General features: G+C 38.9%; 1 protein-coding gene across 2 annotated transcripts in view; it reads right to left on the bottom strand.

Annotated features, from left to right (window-relative positions):
- Positions 1–4,241: 4,241 nt before the first annotated feature.
- The window catches only part of DHCR7 (7-dehydrocholesterol reductase), a 31,514-nt gene continuing 18,594 nt past the window's right edge, over positions 4,242–17,161 (bottom strand). For both annotated transcript variants that reach the window (XM_089521377.1, XM_089521378.1), the window contains exons 3-8: positions 14,513–14,735; positions 11,602–11,689; positions 9,486–9,699; positions 8,963–9,167; positions 7,371–7,502; positions 4,242–5,974 (exon numbers count right to left, since the gene is read on the bottom strand). In XM_089521377.1, the coding sequence (XP_089377503.1) occupies positions 5,510–5,974; positions 7,371–7,502; positions 8,963–9,167; positions 9,486–9,699; positions 11,602–11,689; positions 14,513–14,735 (1,327 nt within the window). In that variant the 3' untranslated portion in view covers positions 4,242–5,509. The remainder of the gene's footprint in view (positions 5,975–7,370; positions 7,503–8,962; positions 9,168–9,485; positions 9,700–11,601; positions 11,690–14,512; positions 14,736–17,161) is intronic.

Here is a 17,161-nt window from a genome sequence, read left to right on the forward strand (position 1 = left end):
GGCCACCCTGCCTCTCAATATCTATAGTGCTCTGATACAAATGTCACAGTGAATGAATCAGATAATGCCTGCTACTTTCTCAGAGGGAAAGAAGCAGCTATATCTGTTGTTGTCGTTGTTGTTGTTGATGATGATGTTGTGTGCCTTCAAGTCCTTTCCAACTTATGGTGACTCTAAGACATGGTTTACTACCAAAAAAAATGGAGGACATGACCAACTAAAAGCTAAAAACACTCCCTATAAATGTAAATCCATGTTTCTTAGGCTCAAAATGGAGGGCATTTTGGACTTCTTCCTGGACAGAAGGTTGGAATGTCCTGGAAAAGGAGGACGCCTACTCAGTCATCATCCTGCTCCCTGGTTGCATCTACAGTGTAGAAATAATATCCAGGGGTAGTGTCTTGGCCAGATAACAAAGTTCAATGACAACCCAAATCCAGTGATATGTTTTCTGGGGCCAACCAAAATGCACTAAATACATGTTGCAAGCTTTTGAAGCTCCATGTTTTCTTCATCAGGCAAAGGTGTTAAAACCATACAGGAAGGAGAAAGTGTTTGTTATGATGTTAGTCCCGAGCCTGCATTTTGTCAAGATGTGGCTGTTCTCAGTTCAGGTAGTGCAGAGGTAAATGAATGTAGGCAGGCCTACAGGCCCATCTTCCTTCTGGGTTTGTTGTTGCTGTGTGCCTTCAGGTTGTTTCCAACTTATGGTGATGCATATAATGGGGTTTTCTTGGCAATACATATTTCTTCAGAGGAGGTTTGCCATTGCCTTCCCCTGAGGAGGCTGAGAGGGTGTGACTTGGTTGGCCAAGGTCCCTCAGTGGGTTTTGTGGCTGAGCTGGGAATTGAACCCTGGTCTCGAGTTGAATGACTCTTGGCTGCAAAAGCCACCAAATAACCAAGGGAACTAACTGAGTTTCGGCTTTGTGTTCATAGGAACGTAACAGAAATTAACAAATTTTGTGACCCTCTTAACCAATTGCTGTGTCTGTTTTTATTTATTTTGCATTTTATTTTGATGCATATCTTGGCCATCCTTTTGAATTACCACTTTTCCATTAAGTTATTGCAACTACTCTCAATAATTTACACCACTGTCAATAATTTACACTCTTCAATTAAGTTATTGCAACTACTCGCAGTCTATAGGAGGCTCTGATAAATCTGGGGAGAAACTTGCCACCTATTGTCACAGTGGATAAAATGTCGTAAGAACTTCTCCTCAACCAGCATTAAAATGAAATTTCAGTCCTAAGCAAACATCTGCAGAAATGGGAACTTAATATTTACAGGAATGTCTGCAGATTTAAGATCAACATAGCAATGCATCCACTATACTTTGTGACAGGATGGTGTTTTAGTTGTGTAGCCACACAGAACTCATGAAAAGATTCCAGTACAGTTCACATACCAATTTATATGAATGCACAGCATGACAATGAGCTTTATCCTCTATTGTAGTGGTGCACGCACAGCACTAGATGCATACACACTTGATTCTGCCCACAGGTCATGCAATCCATTTTTAATATGATGGCTAATTGTCAGAGGGTATAAGATTTTATTCGTTCAAATAACAAAGCAAGCCAACACCATGTTTTTCCATAATGTGTGGTGTTTTTGTCACGAGCCCTTGCAGCACTTCAGCCATTAAACAGAACTGCACTGGGTGTGTATTTCACTTTTATTTTTACATACGATGTGTTCAAAATTAGTTAATTCCTTTCAGAGCTGTGAATTTTTCTTACAATAATCCAACTCTTGCTGTTTTAAGTGGCCTTCAAAATGATGCCATATGTACACTCGATTTGGTATGCTGCCGATTTTTATACACCAAGTTTTTAAAATGAGATTGTGGCTAAGCGATTAGTATATGTCTGGGTAAATTTAAAATGTAGGAAGCTGTTATTAGATGAAACCAAAAGTCCAGCATTCTGAATCAGTTGCCTCTGGGTAACCCACAAGCAAGACATATAGTATTACCTCTCTCTCTCTCTCTCTCACACACACACACAAGTTCCCAGCAACTAATATACAGTGGCATAATGTTCATCCATGCCCTGTATCACTTATACAGATGTCTGTGGCTTACTCATGCTTTACATAAAAATAATATATACTACACCCAATACTAGTTGTGGAGGCCCTTTGTCATATCTTTGCAATGAGAAGCAAATATTTATTGAAGATCACACCCTACTTCCCTATGCATATTGTAAGCATTATGTTTATATGCCACCACACCTTGCATCAGCTGACCCTGAGGGGAGGTCCATTTTCTAAAAACAAATCCCAGTATAAGACACAATTCGCAAATATTTTTATTTGCAGCAGCATGATAAAACAAGTATGCAGGCATTATTTAATTCTGTGTGCTTCACTATATCACTGTCCAGATCTGTTTATGTTTATGTGCCTTCAAGTCACCTGTCAACTTACGCAACCTCAAGAATTTCATAGGGTTTTGTTATGCAAGAAATAGCCAGAGGTGGCTTTTCCAGTTCAATCCTTGGAATATAGCCTACTACAGCACCTGACATTCATTTGAAGTCACCCATCCAAGTACTAACCAGGGCAGACCCTGCTTAGCTTCCAAGACCAAACAGGATCTAGTTGCTTTTAGGGTAGTCAGGCCCACCCCTAGTTAATACAAATAGGAAGGAAGCAAGAGTATTGTAGGTGGATTCTCAACTTACCCTTTTAGGACTCAAAGCCATTTCCTCTGTGTTTCAAAGCTGTTGTTCTAAATGAACTGAATTTATTTACCCTGCCTTCCAGATTCCTCCCTTGCCAAGCATCACAAAATGTCCAAATACCCCTAAATGACTTTAAGGGAATCTCCTAAGCCAACAATATTTTGACTTTTTTTCCTTTGGGGAAGAATCGCACATGAAACCATTCCTGCAGGGGAGTAATTAGACAATCTTTGGCCAGAAACAGAGGCATATAAATACATTTTGAAACAAGCATTTAGAGAGTTTCTATGGCTGGCAGTGGATCTGGATCTAATAATGGGATCCTTTTATTTAGATAACAGATCATAAAATACTTACCAGGGACAATCAGAATGACAAGCTAGACCAGCAAAAGAAATTCTGGTAGCTTACCCTTGCGAACAGTTGCAGAATTGGTATGAGACTTGACACAACACTGATTTTGCATGTCTATTGCGTTTTCAGAAATGGTGCCCTCTGGAACGGATGTAGGATGTGACTGGAACGCCCGGCGGCAGCGGCGGTAAACTCCAGTTCTTAGCCCCATCCTGTTCCATGTGTGCCCATGCACACCCCCGTTTTAGAACACAACGGGCCCACATTTCAGGGCCCATGCAACAAACTTCTATGTTTAGGACTGGGGTACGTGAATTCTAGCATGAACTTAACTCTATTTATGAAATGTAAGGGAGTGCAGAATGCAGAACATTTTCCCACAGTGTTCAATTGACCTATATGAGTACAATCATTTGATTTTTCAAGCAGTCTTGGGCCATATAACACACTGCTGTGATGCCATGTCAATTTGTTAAAGTCTTTTACCATTACCAGAACTTTTAGTGTCATGTTTTGCTGCTGACACTGACTTAGACCTACAAATGAGATGTTTTACAACATTGCTACCTAAACAGTTGTAAACAATGTCCTTAGCTTCAGCCTGGCATGTACAAGTTCTTTATTACAAAAAAAATGGTATTTGAGGAACCAGAAATTGTGTTGCTAAAAGTTTTTTTCTTGAAAAGAAATAGAAAAAATTGAGGTTACAGCTATTCAAAACAAATATTCCATCTTATATAAACATGTGCTTTCTGGCCCTGCGTGTTTGGGAATACTCTTTATTTCTGTCCCCCAAATCATGTAGATATTGGATATTTTTATATCTTGCAATACAGTCAGATTTTCCATAGGCTCATAAAATACTCCAGATTAGGGAACTCAGTGGAAGGCTGTTATTCCTTATTCTATGTACCACAGGTTGGGAACCATTGCTGTAAGGGGGAAATCCCATAAGATAACAAAGCAACTGTAGTAAAATATTGGGGTGAAATCAATTTTTTTTTAAAAAAAAGTTTTATTTTTTACAAAATAACACTACAATTAACACTGTATGAATGTTAACAAATTGACAGTCCCTTGACTAGTATTTTACCCTTCCCACAGCCTGATCTTTGATTTCAGTGTTGTGAAAAACCAATTCCAGTACTACTGCTTTCAAAGTGAATACAAAGTGTCAAAGGCAGGACGTGAATAAGCTTGACTTTTATTTATTGGTAGGAGAAAATTACTTCTCTCAGCTTTAGAATAAAAAAACCTTATTGGTCAGCATGGACAGTACTTGGTATTTACAATGCCTATGTAAAGGTAACTTGCAACTTTTTTTGTCCATCAATTTTCATTGTGCAGTAAAAATCCTGTTGTTTTCCTCCACAAAACAAACAAACAAACAAAAACCTTTACTCCCACATCGCAATTCTGTAGATAGCTGAAGATTCATCCATTGAGACTGCATGCTTAAAAATAATTGTTTGGTCACATCAGCATGTTAAAAAACAAACTAGAAGTTGTTAAACCATCATATCCCCATGAGGATCTGAGGTTTTTGCTGAAAGCTCCTCACTTCTAATCATGGTAAAGAGGCACAAGACCCATTTTTGTGAGTCACAGAAACTGTGAAAAAGTTGTTTTTCTTACTTAAAACAAAGGCATATGAGTGTGGATGTGTGTGTATACAAATGTACTTTAGGAAATATCTCAAATAATTAGTAAGGACAATATTTCAATACTGCTAGAAAATAGAAAGAAATTATCATTTGTCATCCTAAACCCTGTTTGGTTCATAAGTGATGTTCACCATGAACAACAACAGAGGAATTGGTACATACTATTTACCTACTCAGTTATCATGGAATGAAAGACAATTCCCATATTATCAAGTATGCATTTGGATGTAGAGGTTAATGAAAGCTCCAGATTCTCTAATCCAGATAAAGTAAACCTATCTGAGGGTCAGATTATTACATGGTAATTTAAGTGCACTTGCTTTGTTTATTGTTCAGAATTCATATTCACTCAGAACAATATAATTTGGAAACAAATCCACTAGGAATCACTTATGCACAAATTATAATGGGGAGAAAAGATACAGAAGATTTAACAGGTATCTCTGGATCCCTTTCATTTCCCTATAGACTGTAGCTATAGTGAAACAACATTTTGGACTTACAGTAATTATAATCAAGATTTCCTTATTTTTTTTTAATTTGAAAGATATTGGGGGGAAATCATGGTAATGAAAATTTTTAAAAAACAAAATCACCCCCAAAACGTTGAAATAACATTTAAATTTTAGTGGCACAATGGTTTTAACAGACCCGTGGCTCCTATCCCATTTGATACATCCAAAAATACTGCTCATGCTACTGTTTTAGACCCTAAGAAAACCTGGTCCATAGAAAATAATTTTTTCATATATGGACTCTAAATGTATACTTTATGCACACACATTAAAATTTTTAAAATAATCCTGGAAGCAACCGGTATGGTACTGTATCAGTATACCTCTTCCAGTCCTTTCCATATTTGCTGGAACATCGGTGTTCATCCCTGATGCAGCGATGGACCAGAAGAATGGTCATGTAAATGATGTAGAAATAAGGCAGGATGTGCTCATGACCACAGGACAGGCAGTATGCGAGGGAGCCCATTAAGTCTCCTGTATAGTTAAAATGGCGGGCCACCCCCCAGAATCCTGAAGTCAACAGTTTACTGTAGTGTTTGCTTCCATCAGCTGACATGTAGGAACACTCAATGTACTGGGGCTTCTTGCCCCAGATTTTACAGTTGCCATCAGTGCGACGAAAGAGATCTTTCTGATGATTTGTCATTCTGAAGATGTAGTAGCCCACCAGACCCAGAAGCAGAATGCCAACTGCATTGCCTGTGGCAAGCTGAACAGGGTGGTACACCAAGTACAATCCCTGAGGAAAGAAGCAAGTGAAAAGACTCTGTAAGTAAGATTTCTTAACCAACATCTTTCCTTTTGAACACTCTAGACCTCAGACTGGATTAGTCCTCTGTCTGGTGGGGGAATAACTGTAATTTAATATTACTACAGTGGGACCACTGGGGTTCAGCTCCAGGCCCCCCGAGGATACCAAAATCTGTAGATGCTCATGTCCCACTATATACAACAGCAACAAAAATTGTGTACCTTGTATAAAATGGCAAAATCGAGGTTTGCTTTTTGGAATTTGTAAAAAGATGCATTTTCAAGCCATGGATTATTGGATCCCTAGATGCAGAATCCACAGATATGGAAGGACAACTGTACTTACTATTAATAAATAATAAACTAGAGCTGTGAATAGAGATGGCTGATAATTTCATTTCAATGTTTTAAAAAAATAATTTACCAAAACCGGCAAATGTCTTGACATTAACCATGTCAAGAACTTAAGGGTTTTTTTTAAAAAAATAATAATAATAGATAAATAAAATTTTTATTTCTATCCCGCTTTTTGCCAGGCAATCAAAGCGGCGTACAACAGGTTAAAATACATCCATATTATAAAAAACATTTAATATGGGAGAAACCTAAAGTAACAGATATGTCCAATCTGCCCTAGGACCTTGAATGCTTAACTCTTAAAAATCTGCATTTGAATTTCTGTGAATTCAAACATGATTTCCTAATTTAGAGTTCGTATGCCTTTCTTCTAAGAAGCTCCTTGTATTAAACATTTACATAGAAGGAAGGCAGAATATGCTCTTCTCCATGATGAGTATAGCTACACGTATTGAATTTGGCAGATGCGGGTGACATAAAATTTAATTTTAATTCACATTTGAAGAATTTAGTATAATTTGCAAGGTGCATATTTGAGATTAAAAGAAACTGAGGTTTAAAAATTTCCACTGCAAGAGAAAGCAAACCAGACAATTTCTCCATCTCTGTGCTCAAACATTTAAGTCACTGATGTATTTTCAAAATCACATGCACTGAAAGACAGTATCATGTAAATGTCTGGGTGTAAGTAGGATTGGGTTGATCCAGATCAAATTCCCAGTTACTTATGAAGTTCATATGGGTATCTTGGGCTAATCACTGTCAGTGTAGCCTATTATACAGGGTTTTTCTGAGGATAAAACTGGAGATGGGAGAAAAGAATTTTCTGTTATCAAACTTTAGGAGGAACGTGATTAATTATATGTTAGTATTGTTCATCTGAACTGGAATTTTACATGTAGCATTAATGTCTAAAATACTCCACAGAATGAACAAGGATTTTATTATAGACCCATGCTGACATTCTATGACCATTGCTTCCAAGTATTAATTACTGAGTATAATTATGAACCTCACACATAAATTACCTGCAAAGTATAGAGATAAGGAAGCCAAACACAATCTCCCCATCCGAGGTACCATCCAAAATGATCATGGCAGATGTCGATGGTTTTCAAGTACCAGGCTTCATTCCAGAAGAAGTCCAAAACATACACAGCCTAAAAATAATAGTGACAGAGAGCAGTATGTACAACCTAACTAATGCCAATCTTCTCACGAATAAGATTCATCTGCACAGACTACAATGTTAACTTTTCCTCTTCAAATTGTTTCTTTTGAAAATGAACAAAACTATATTCCAAGACATTATACTTGTACTTCCTGATAAGTTACAAGCAATGTTCTCATTTTAAAATTGTTTATTAGAAGTCTCTTTGATTCTGTATAGGGACATTCCAAACATATGACCGATCCATATAAAATATACAATAAACAGAATGGGGAACCTTTGACCTTCCAGATTTTATGTCTTAAAACTCCACACAACAGAGTAAATGGGACAGGATCAGTAGGGCTGATATTCAAAACATCTGCAGCACCAAAGGTTATTTGCCCCCAGGGTAAAAATACAGACAAATGTGATACACACACCCACACACACCTTGAGCAGAAAAGACTACATCTATACAATTGCCAATTTTGCAAGTTGCAGTCATAGGCATATAGCACAACTTCTGTCTAATACTCAAATCATTCTCTTTGCCTGTTATTTGCTGCCCAGTTGGATTAACTTATGGCAACCTCATGACTGTGAAATCACCAAGAGCCCTGCTCAAGTCTTGCAAGCTCAGGGCCACGACTTCCTTGACTTGCAATGCAGTCTGCCTCTTTTCCTGCTGCTTTCCAGTTTATCAACCATTATCTTATTTTCCAGTGAGCCATATTGTGTCATATGTCCAAAGTACAACAACCTCGTCCTACTTCCACTTTAAATAAGGTGTTTACAAAGAAAGCCTATTCTCAGTATTCCACTACCATCATGTTCTAGCACAGGAGTGTACAAAGTGTTTTTGGGACCCACATGCCTTCCAAGAACAAAACAAACAAACACCAAAAAACAACCACGTCCGAAAATGCTAGAGAGTATTTTTGCCACATTTTCATGAGGCCTTTTTTAAAAACAGAAAGTAACCTGAGATCACTTTCCAGTTTTTAAAAAAGTCCTAGAAAGGGGCCTATAAACTTATGTATATTCCCTAAATGAGCCCTCAATCAGTTGTAGGGGGCATTTTTGTCATATTCTCAGGCCCCTTTCTAGGCTTTTTAAAAATTGGAAGTGATTTCCGGTCACTTTCTGTTTTCAGAAAAGGCCTCAAGGAAATGTTTTTGGTAGTGCTGAGATATGCTTCTCCAAGGCAACAGCATGATCCCCCAGATCTCAACAGTTTTAATTCTCATTGAGCAAAGGCTCAGACCAGACAGGCAGTGAAACTGTGGGGAAAGAACTGCAACACACACATGCTTTGAAATCCATGACCACAAAAAAACAAAAATAAATCATGATTCATTTATTTATGCTGGCAATGGGCTACAGCTAAACACAAGTGTACATTCTGTTTTAGTTACACAGCTTCATAATGCATTAATGTTAAGCCTACATTTTAAAGGATGTGCTTACCTGTAGGACATTGACAAGTATCATAGAATTAGTTACTTGTCCATATAGTTCCTGCTGTTTTGCTGCATAGGAGAGGTTAATAAGAGTCCATGCTACAATGCCTGGGCGACCATTGAAAAACAGTTTGAAATCAAACCACTCTCCTATACGAGGATTAAATTCAATCCCCATCATGAAGTCGTAGAAGAAGTTACCAGTGAATTTACTAAAACAGTATAGAAAAAAAAAGATAAATATAAAATCAGATCTGGAACCAAATAAAATGGAAGAAATTTTCAGTCCCAAATGCCCATAAATACAGGCTAATCTGACTCAAACATAACTGTAAACTAAAATATCACATGAGCTTTTCACAGGTGATAAGTAAAAGTAGGGACCTAGCTACTGGATTAACTAGCTATCCGAATTAATCAGGCTAGACATAAAAAGTAACAATAATTGGCTTTTTAGACTGAGAAAATGCAGTATTTGTTGAATGTGCTAAAATACCATATTTAAAGTGAAATAAGCAACACCAACATACCAATCTTTTGAATTAGAGGGGAAGTAGTAAGCTTTTATCATTACAAAAATAGATACAGCATAGCCCAGGATATTTGCACACCACAAGAGTGGAATCCAGTTGTCAAAAATGATGGTGGGTGAGAACCAGTGAAAGTGATAGGCATTTGCAAACCATAGTGTATGAGTGATAAGCCAGGCTTGTAGTCCATTGATTTCATATTTGAGCACTGTGCCTGAAAAGGAAAGAGGGTTACATGATTTAATACAATGATAATAACAAATCAAAAAGAGATGGCATATAAAGCATGGTGTCCTGCAGGTTTGCTTATACTTGTGAGCTTTGCCATTCTTGGCTTTTTTCAGTCAGTGTGATCCCACTGTTTATCCCTTCTTCTATCCAATCTAGGGATTTATTTTGGGGTTTTTTTCTTTTTTGTTAAAAATGCTTTCAATGTATCAAGAAGACTGTTTTTCTCAATGTGCCACTCGTGTGAATGCAGTATTGCAGTGTGAGCAACCTTGTGGGCAAATTCCTGTGTTAATTTTTCACTGGTACTGTTATTTTTTTAAATGCAGCTTCAGCAATAGATGCTGTACTATATGGGACCTTTATGGGTCTAAGTCCCTTTTCCCAAGGGGACAAAAAGAGAGAGGCAGGAGATGGATGGAAGCAGCAAGAGATGAATGTGAGTGAGCACAAATACACATAGTGAAGCTCAGCAGCAAGTTTTACAAAATTAAGGCAAAAACCTTGTGGATTTAAGGGAGTTACAAGTATCACTGCATAGCTGTTTTGAAGAAAAGCTCCAAGGCCACAACAGCACATAACACTTGTCTTCTCCACTTCTTAATCAAATCTATTCATAGTATTAATGCTGCAACCCAGTATCTTACGCCCTGTTACCCACAGAAATCAATGGGGATTGCTTCGGTATTGACATGTATAGGATCACAGTGTTGGAAGTTTTAAATTCTGAAAAACTGATTTTATATTAACAAATTGAGATTTACTTGTAATGTATGTCTTTAGCCAAGTTCTAACTTAAAAACAACTTTGTATTTTATAACAGAAATAGAACAAAAACACTTTTTTAAAAAACAGTAAATTTAAGCCTGTGCGAGTGCAAGATTTCTAATTTGGCTGTAACAACAGAGGGCTCAACTAGATATGATGGATGTTTTTCAAGCACTTTTTTATTTTTGCAAAAAACTGAAAGCACCTGATGTAATTTGTTCAGGAAAGTAACAGTGACAGGAATTTTAAATATCAATTTGTTTTCTGAAGCAAAGAAACATAGAAGCAGCTTTTTAATTCATGAGGGAAAACAAAAATCAGAGTCTGCAATCTACTGTCAGTGTAACTGCAGACATGACAACCACAAGGTTTGACTAGATATGAGGACATTTTGTTTCTTCCCTCATTACCTTATTTTTTAATCTTTTTAAAAATGTGTTTTAAGAAAGGGTACAAGCAACTCTGATTTTGTTGAATTTGTATGGATCAAAATCCAAGGGATTTCTATGGGGTGATACAGTATCTCTCAGATGGGGCTCCTTATGTTGCAATGAGGATAAGAGACCTTTATGAAGCCAAATCTAAGCAGATGAGACTGAAGGGAAAAATGAAGCATCATAGTATTGTCCACATTTCAACAGTCTCTTTGGATGGCTGCTGCACAGGGTGTTTTTCTGACACAGAGACGGTTATGTTATTATATGTATATCCCATCTTCCTCCCTATAAGCCATCAATTCAAGCCATCATATACTGCCCCACTCCTTATCAACTCAAGTCATCATATCCTCCCCACTTTATCATCAGAACTACCTGTGAGGTAGTTCAGGCTAAGAGACAGAGAGAATCATTGCCTCAAAGCAACCGGTGAGTGTCATGGTTCAATGGGGAAAAGAACCTGCATCTCCCAAGTTCAAGTCCAGCACTTCAACCATCACACTGGCTGCAACCCATCTGGCAAAATGTCTGGCAGAAAGATAATCTTATTGAGTTTATAAATGTGGGGCAGAACACATGGTCCTAAGAGAAGACCCCAAGGGAACTTGCTTGCTCCTTGGTCTTTATTTCTTAGTAATGCTAGAAAGGCTTATAACATAAAAGTAGCCAAGACATGACCTTACCAGCTGGCGTCACAGCACCTTCTTGCCTCCCTCCCCGATAGAAAGGCAGAAACTTGTGGCAAAAATCAGGAAGCATAAATAAAACCACCTGTAACAAAGTGAATTAATGAATATCAAACATCATTACAGACAAGTCAGACTCTTCATCATAAACCAAATCAAATAGTTATGAAACATGGGCAACTTGTGGGTTGAGACTGCAATGATCTAATTTTCATGAGGTTTTATTCTAGTTTCATGTTGTTTCTTTCTAATTTCAGACATATCTTTGGATGTAATGTGCACTAGAGTTATTTCCTAGGGGAAAAACAAATTTACTTATTGGTTCCGAAACTGCACAGAAATGTTGAAGTTGTTAGTCTAAATACCAATTCTGCTTATAATCAGTACATGAATGTGCTTCCCTCTAGGTAAAAAAATTTACAGAAATCACAGAACTTGCTGGGGAAATATCAACACTACATTACAGATTCTGTTAAAAGCCATACTACAGGTTGAATCTTTCTTTTCCAGAATTACTAAATTTGAAGTATTCGAAAAATACAAAACTTTTTTCACAGCTGACTGAGATAGTGGAACTTTTGCTTTCTGATAATTCAATACATACAGACTTAGTTCAATGCACAAAATTATTTTAAAAATATCGTATAAAAGTACATTCAGGCTAGGTTTATAAGATACATATGAAACATAAATGAATTTTGTGTTCAGGCTTGGATCCACAATCCACAAAATTTCTGAAAATCCAAATCACCTCTGCTCTCAGAGTCAGATAAGGGAGGCTCAACCTATATAGTCATGGTTTTTGTCCCATCAAGTAACATACCATGAGATTTGGTGATCAAGGGCATGGATCTGTACAACATAAAAGACAGGTGGATAAACCCTTTAAATCATAGTATCTATTCATGAATAAAAGGTTAAAGTTAGCTAGTGATCTGCAGTTAGATTTATTTCAAATTAGTACACAAGGAACAAGGTTTGCAAAAAATCTATCTAAATACTTAATTACGGTCTTTGGAATGAATCTAGGGAAGGTGAGAGGGAAAGGGGTAGGAAATAACATAGGCTTAAAATTGACATTAAGATGGCTGGGGACAAGAAACCAGGGATGTTAGCATCTCATAGGAATGGTTTTTGGAGTCTAAATTGAAGGCTTGATGACTGTTATGTCATATTAAAAACAGCAAACAATGATCAGTCATGAACCACCAATATTGTCAGGTTTCTTAACTGTACGCTTTGACTGTAGCTAAAAGTTACATTATTCATACATTCTGTTAGATTTCGATAAAGAAGTCTGAAGATAGTCAAACCTCAAAGAAACCCTCCCTTGATCCCCTGCAGATGTGTAATTATAGACCGGTCTCACTATTACCATTCTTGGGCAAGGTGATCGAGAGGACAGTCGCCTTTCAATGCCAAGCTGTCTTGGATGAAACCGATTATCTAGACCCATTTCAAACTGGCTTTAGGGCGGGATACGGAGTTGAGACTGCCATGGTCACCTTAGTTGGTTATCTTCGTCTGGGCAAGGACAGGGGAAGTGTGACCCTGCTGGTGCTCTTGGACATCTCAGCAGCCTTCGATACCATTGACCATGGTATCCTTCTGGAACGCCTGAGAGAGTTGGGTATTGGGGGCACTGTGCTTCAGTGGTTCCGTTCCTACCTCTCGGGAAGATTCCAGATGGTGAGGCTGGGGGACAGCTGCTCTCGTAAAAGAGAGTTGACATCTGGCGTTCCCCAAGGCGCCATTCTGTCCCCCATGCTATTTAACACTTACATGAAGCCGCTGGGACAGATCATCCGGAGACATGGAGCACGGTGTTATCAGTATGCTGATGACACCCAGATCTATCTCTCCATGTCTCCAACTGGTACAGTGACTAAGGATGGTGTCTCTCCTTTGGATGCCTGCCTGGAGTCAGTAATGGGATGGATGAGGGAAAACAAACTCAAGTTGAATCCGGAGAAAACAGAGGTACTCGTGATAGGTACCCCAGGCCCAGGCAGGGAAATTTGTCATCCAGTCCTGGATGGGGTCACACTTCCCCTAAAGGACAAAGTCTGCAGTTTGGGAGTACTCCTGGATCCATCTCTGCAGTTATCATCTCAAGTGGATGTGATGGCCAGGAGGGCTTGGTACCAGCTTTGGCTGATATGCCAACTGCGTCCCTGCCTGGACCGAAAGGGCCTTGAAACCATAGTACATGCACTGGTAACCTCTTGTTTGGACTTCTGTAATGCGCTCTACATGAGGCTACCTTTGTATCAGGTTCAGAAGCTTCAGTTAGTCCAAAACGCTGCAGCCAGACTGGTTGCTGGAACTTCCAGGTCAGACCACATAACACCAGTATTAAGATCTTTACACTGGCTGCCTATTAGCTTCCGGGTTCAATACAAAGTGTTGGTTATTACCTATAAAGCCCTACATGGCTTGGGCTCGAGTTACTTGAGGGAGCGCCTCTCCCAATATAGTCCGCCCCGCACTCTCAGAACATCAGGAAAGAATTTATTAGTACATCCTAAGGTGAGACTAGCAGCAACTCACCAGAGAGCATTTTCATCAGCTGCACCAATGCACTGGAATAAACTTCCAGAAGCGCTTCGCATGATCCACACACTGGATGCCGTTAAAAAGGCTTTAAAGCCACCTCTTCCGGTTAGCATTTCCTTCAGACTCCTCATAGAGTCTGTCTCCCCTGATACGAGTGGCTAATTACAATTGATAGATTCCTTGCTTGTTTATTGTTTGCTTGTTTTATTGATGTTGGATTTTAATGGTTTTTATTGATATATGCATTGAGATGATGTTTTTATGATGTGAATGTTTTAAATGATGCTTTGATCGTCTCGGAAGAGCGGTATATAAATAAAGCATATTATTATTATATTATTAAGATACACACCTGGAAAATCACCCAAGTAGTATAGAGGGCTGCAGCTTGCCAAGTCAATGCTGGTGTTTTATTCCAGATATTCAAGAGATGGGCTTTGCCCATGAACAAGTCAATGACTGGCTGAGTCAGAGAACAAGTGTATTGATCACATGCCATTATAAAATAATACACAATGAAGGGGGCAAAAAGCAGTAGGAAAATGACACTCGCTAGGGAAAACCAGTCAACTTTCCTGAAAGAAAGAAACAGGAATTAGCACACAGAACTAATATTGCATAGCCATGGTAAGGGAGAACAGCAAGAAAAAAAATCAGAACTAGGAGGGGATTTTGTTGAACAGGGAGGTGGGCTGGACTAGGCCACAAACATAGTACTTTCCCCACGCACAATATTATACCAATTGTTGTGAACAAAGATTAGAAAAGCACCAGTATAAACCACAACAGAATATTCCACACATCACTCGAAGGACATAATAAATATTCTCTATAGGCAAGTACAGTAGACATAATATATAGTGTTGGATAACAAAAACCCAGAATGGAAGGGAAAAAGCTGCCAAAGAACTGTTAACCAAACAATCTTATACCAGCACTTCAAAAAAAAAAAAAAAGCTATATAGTGTTAGATTCTACAGGTACATTTCAGTTAACAAAGATGTGTTCATGCATGTTACTGGGTTAACAGAATATTTGGCGCAGTGGTTAAATGCCTGTACTGCAGCCATTCACTCAAAACCACAAGGTTGCGAGTTCAAGACCAGCAAAAGGGCCCAAGCTTGACTCAGGCTTGCATCCTTCCGAGGTCGCTAAAATGAGTACCCAGACTGTTGGGGGCAAATTAGCTTACTTGCTAATTAGCTTACTTGCTGTTCACCGCTATGATCTTTGGAATAGCGGTATATAAATAAAAAAAATAGGGTTAGGACCACTACAGAGAAATGAAGAGATGTTTAACATCTTTCAGCAACCTTTTTCTTCAAATGAATAAACTTCACAGTGAAATGAAATAGCCAGATCTGGGAAGCCTTGCATAAGTAAATAAAATAATTTTGAACCTTCTAGACACCACTTGAATGCTTCTTCCAAAATGCAACCAGGGATGATTTTTCACCAGCCTCCACTTATGATTTGCATTTTTGGTAGTCAGACTTAGAGGTCTATGTTTTTGACACACACCAATGGCAGCTAGTGAGGCGGGCTTATCTGCTTTCCCCTATTCACAGTATTTTGCTGTTCACACACACTTAGTAAGGGATTCTGGAGGCCGCTGCTGTTCACCTTGCCTCCTGTAGATAGGCTCACACAGCCCCAGTAGGATTGGCTACACCAGAATCCCATCCCCAGCTCAAGATTTATTGAATCACTTCCTACAAACATGCTGCTGCAACCCAGCATAGAAAGTATGTGTTTCTTCTGTCTTCCTTTACTATCTTCCCAATATTGATGTTTCTAAAAAAATTCCAGCTAGACAGAGGACAAGGATGGAAAGTGGGCTGGACAGGCATAAAAATACTTTTTTTAAAAAGAGCTTTTTGGTCAGAGGCTTTGTAGATTCAGGCCTTATTTTTAGGAAATGATTTAATGAAAGAAAGCCAGTACAGTCATCTGTTTCAGTTAAATGCCTTAATCATAAGGACAACATCAATACATAAGCCAGCAACATTGTTGAGGAAGAGCAATGGCAGAAAATATTTAGTGTGTAACATAATGTTCTCCGATTCCTTGTTTTTGTCCAGAGCATACCAGTTAGAGACAATAATCCTCTATAGGATTACAAAATAAGGAGTCAAGATAATTTCCACTAGTGCAATTGCAACACTAGTTTTGTGTCAACAGTTGTATAAAAGGTTCTGCAACTGATTTTGAACAACTAGTTGGGCAATCACATTGCACATCCACTTGTATAATAAAGACATTATCTCTGGAAGTGAGCAAATTCTAGTGTATAAGGCCTTATATCAACAGAATGACATTATGAAATATATAAATATGTTTCCTTGTTTAGTACTCAAACAGTCTTTCTATACATATAAAATAACACCTCTAAAGAAATAAGAAGGGATGTCTCTCTTTCTCTCTGTATATAAACATGCTATATAGGTAGGGTTGCCATATCCCGCCTGTGGGCGGGACTTTCCCGGTTTTGGGCGGGTCCACATGGTCCTGCCCCAGGTTGCCCCTGCCCCCGGGATTTCCCCCGCCCCCGGGCTTTGTTGCAAAGTCTGCAACAGCGGGGGCGGGGGAAAGAGAGAGGTCTCTGTAGGCCTCTCTCCTCTGGCGGGGGGGGGGGCTTCCCTCCCCTCTTTGGCTCCTTTCCCTGCCTGGGCTCCGCCGCTGAGAACGGAGCCTGGGCAGGGAAAGAATCCTCCCCTCAGCGAGGATTCTTTTCCCGCCTTGGCTCTGCCAGCAGGGACGGAGCCCAGGCGGGGAAAGAAAGCCTCCCTGAGGGGAGGATTCCTTCCCCTGCCTGGCCCCCTCCCCTCCTGACAGGCAGGGCCAAGGAGCTTCGCTTCAGCGAGGCTCCTTCGCCTTGCCTGTTCCCCTCCGCACTTATATTAACATTTTTTAAAAAATCACCCATTTTTTTCACGTGTCCTCCATTTTTTTTAAAAGTGTCCTACATTTTAAAATTTTGTCCTACATTTATCCCAGTTTG

This window comes from Sceloporus occidentalis, unplaced genomic scaffold (genome assembly GCF_023333645.1).
Source record: "Sceloporus occidentalis isolate IW3139 unplaced genomic scaffold, rSceOcc1.0.p SCAF_4, whole genome shotgun sequence".
NCBI lineage: Eukaryota > Metazoa > Chordata > Lepidosauria > Squamata > Phrynosomatidae > Sceloporus > Sceloporus occidentalis.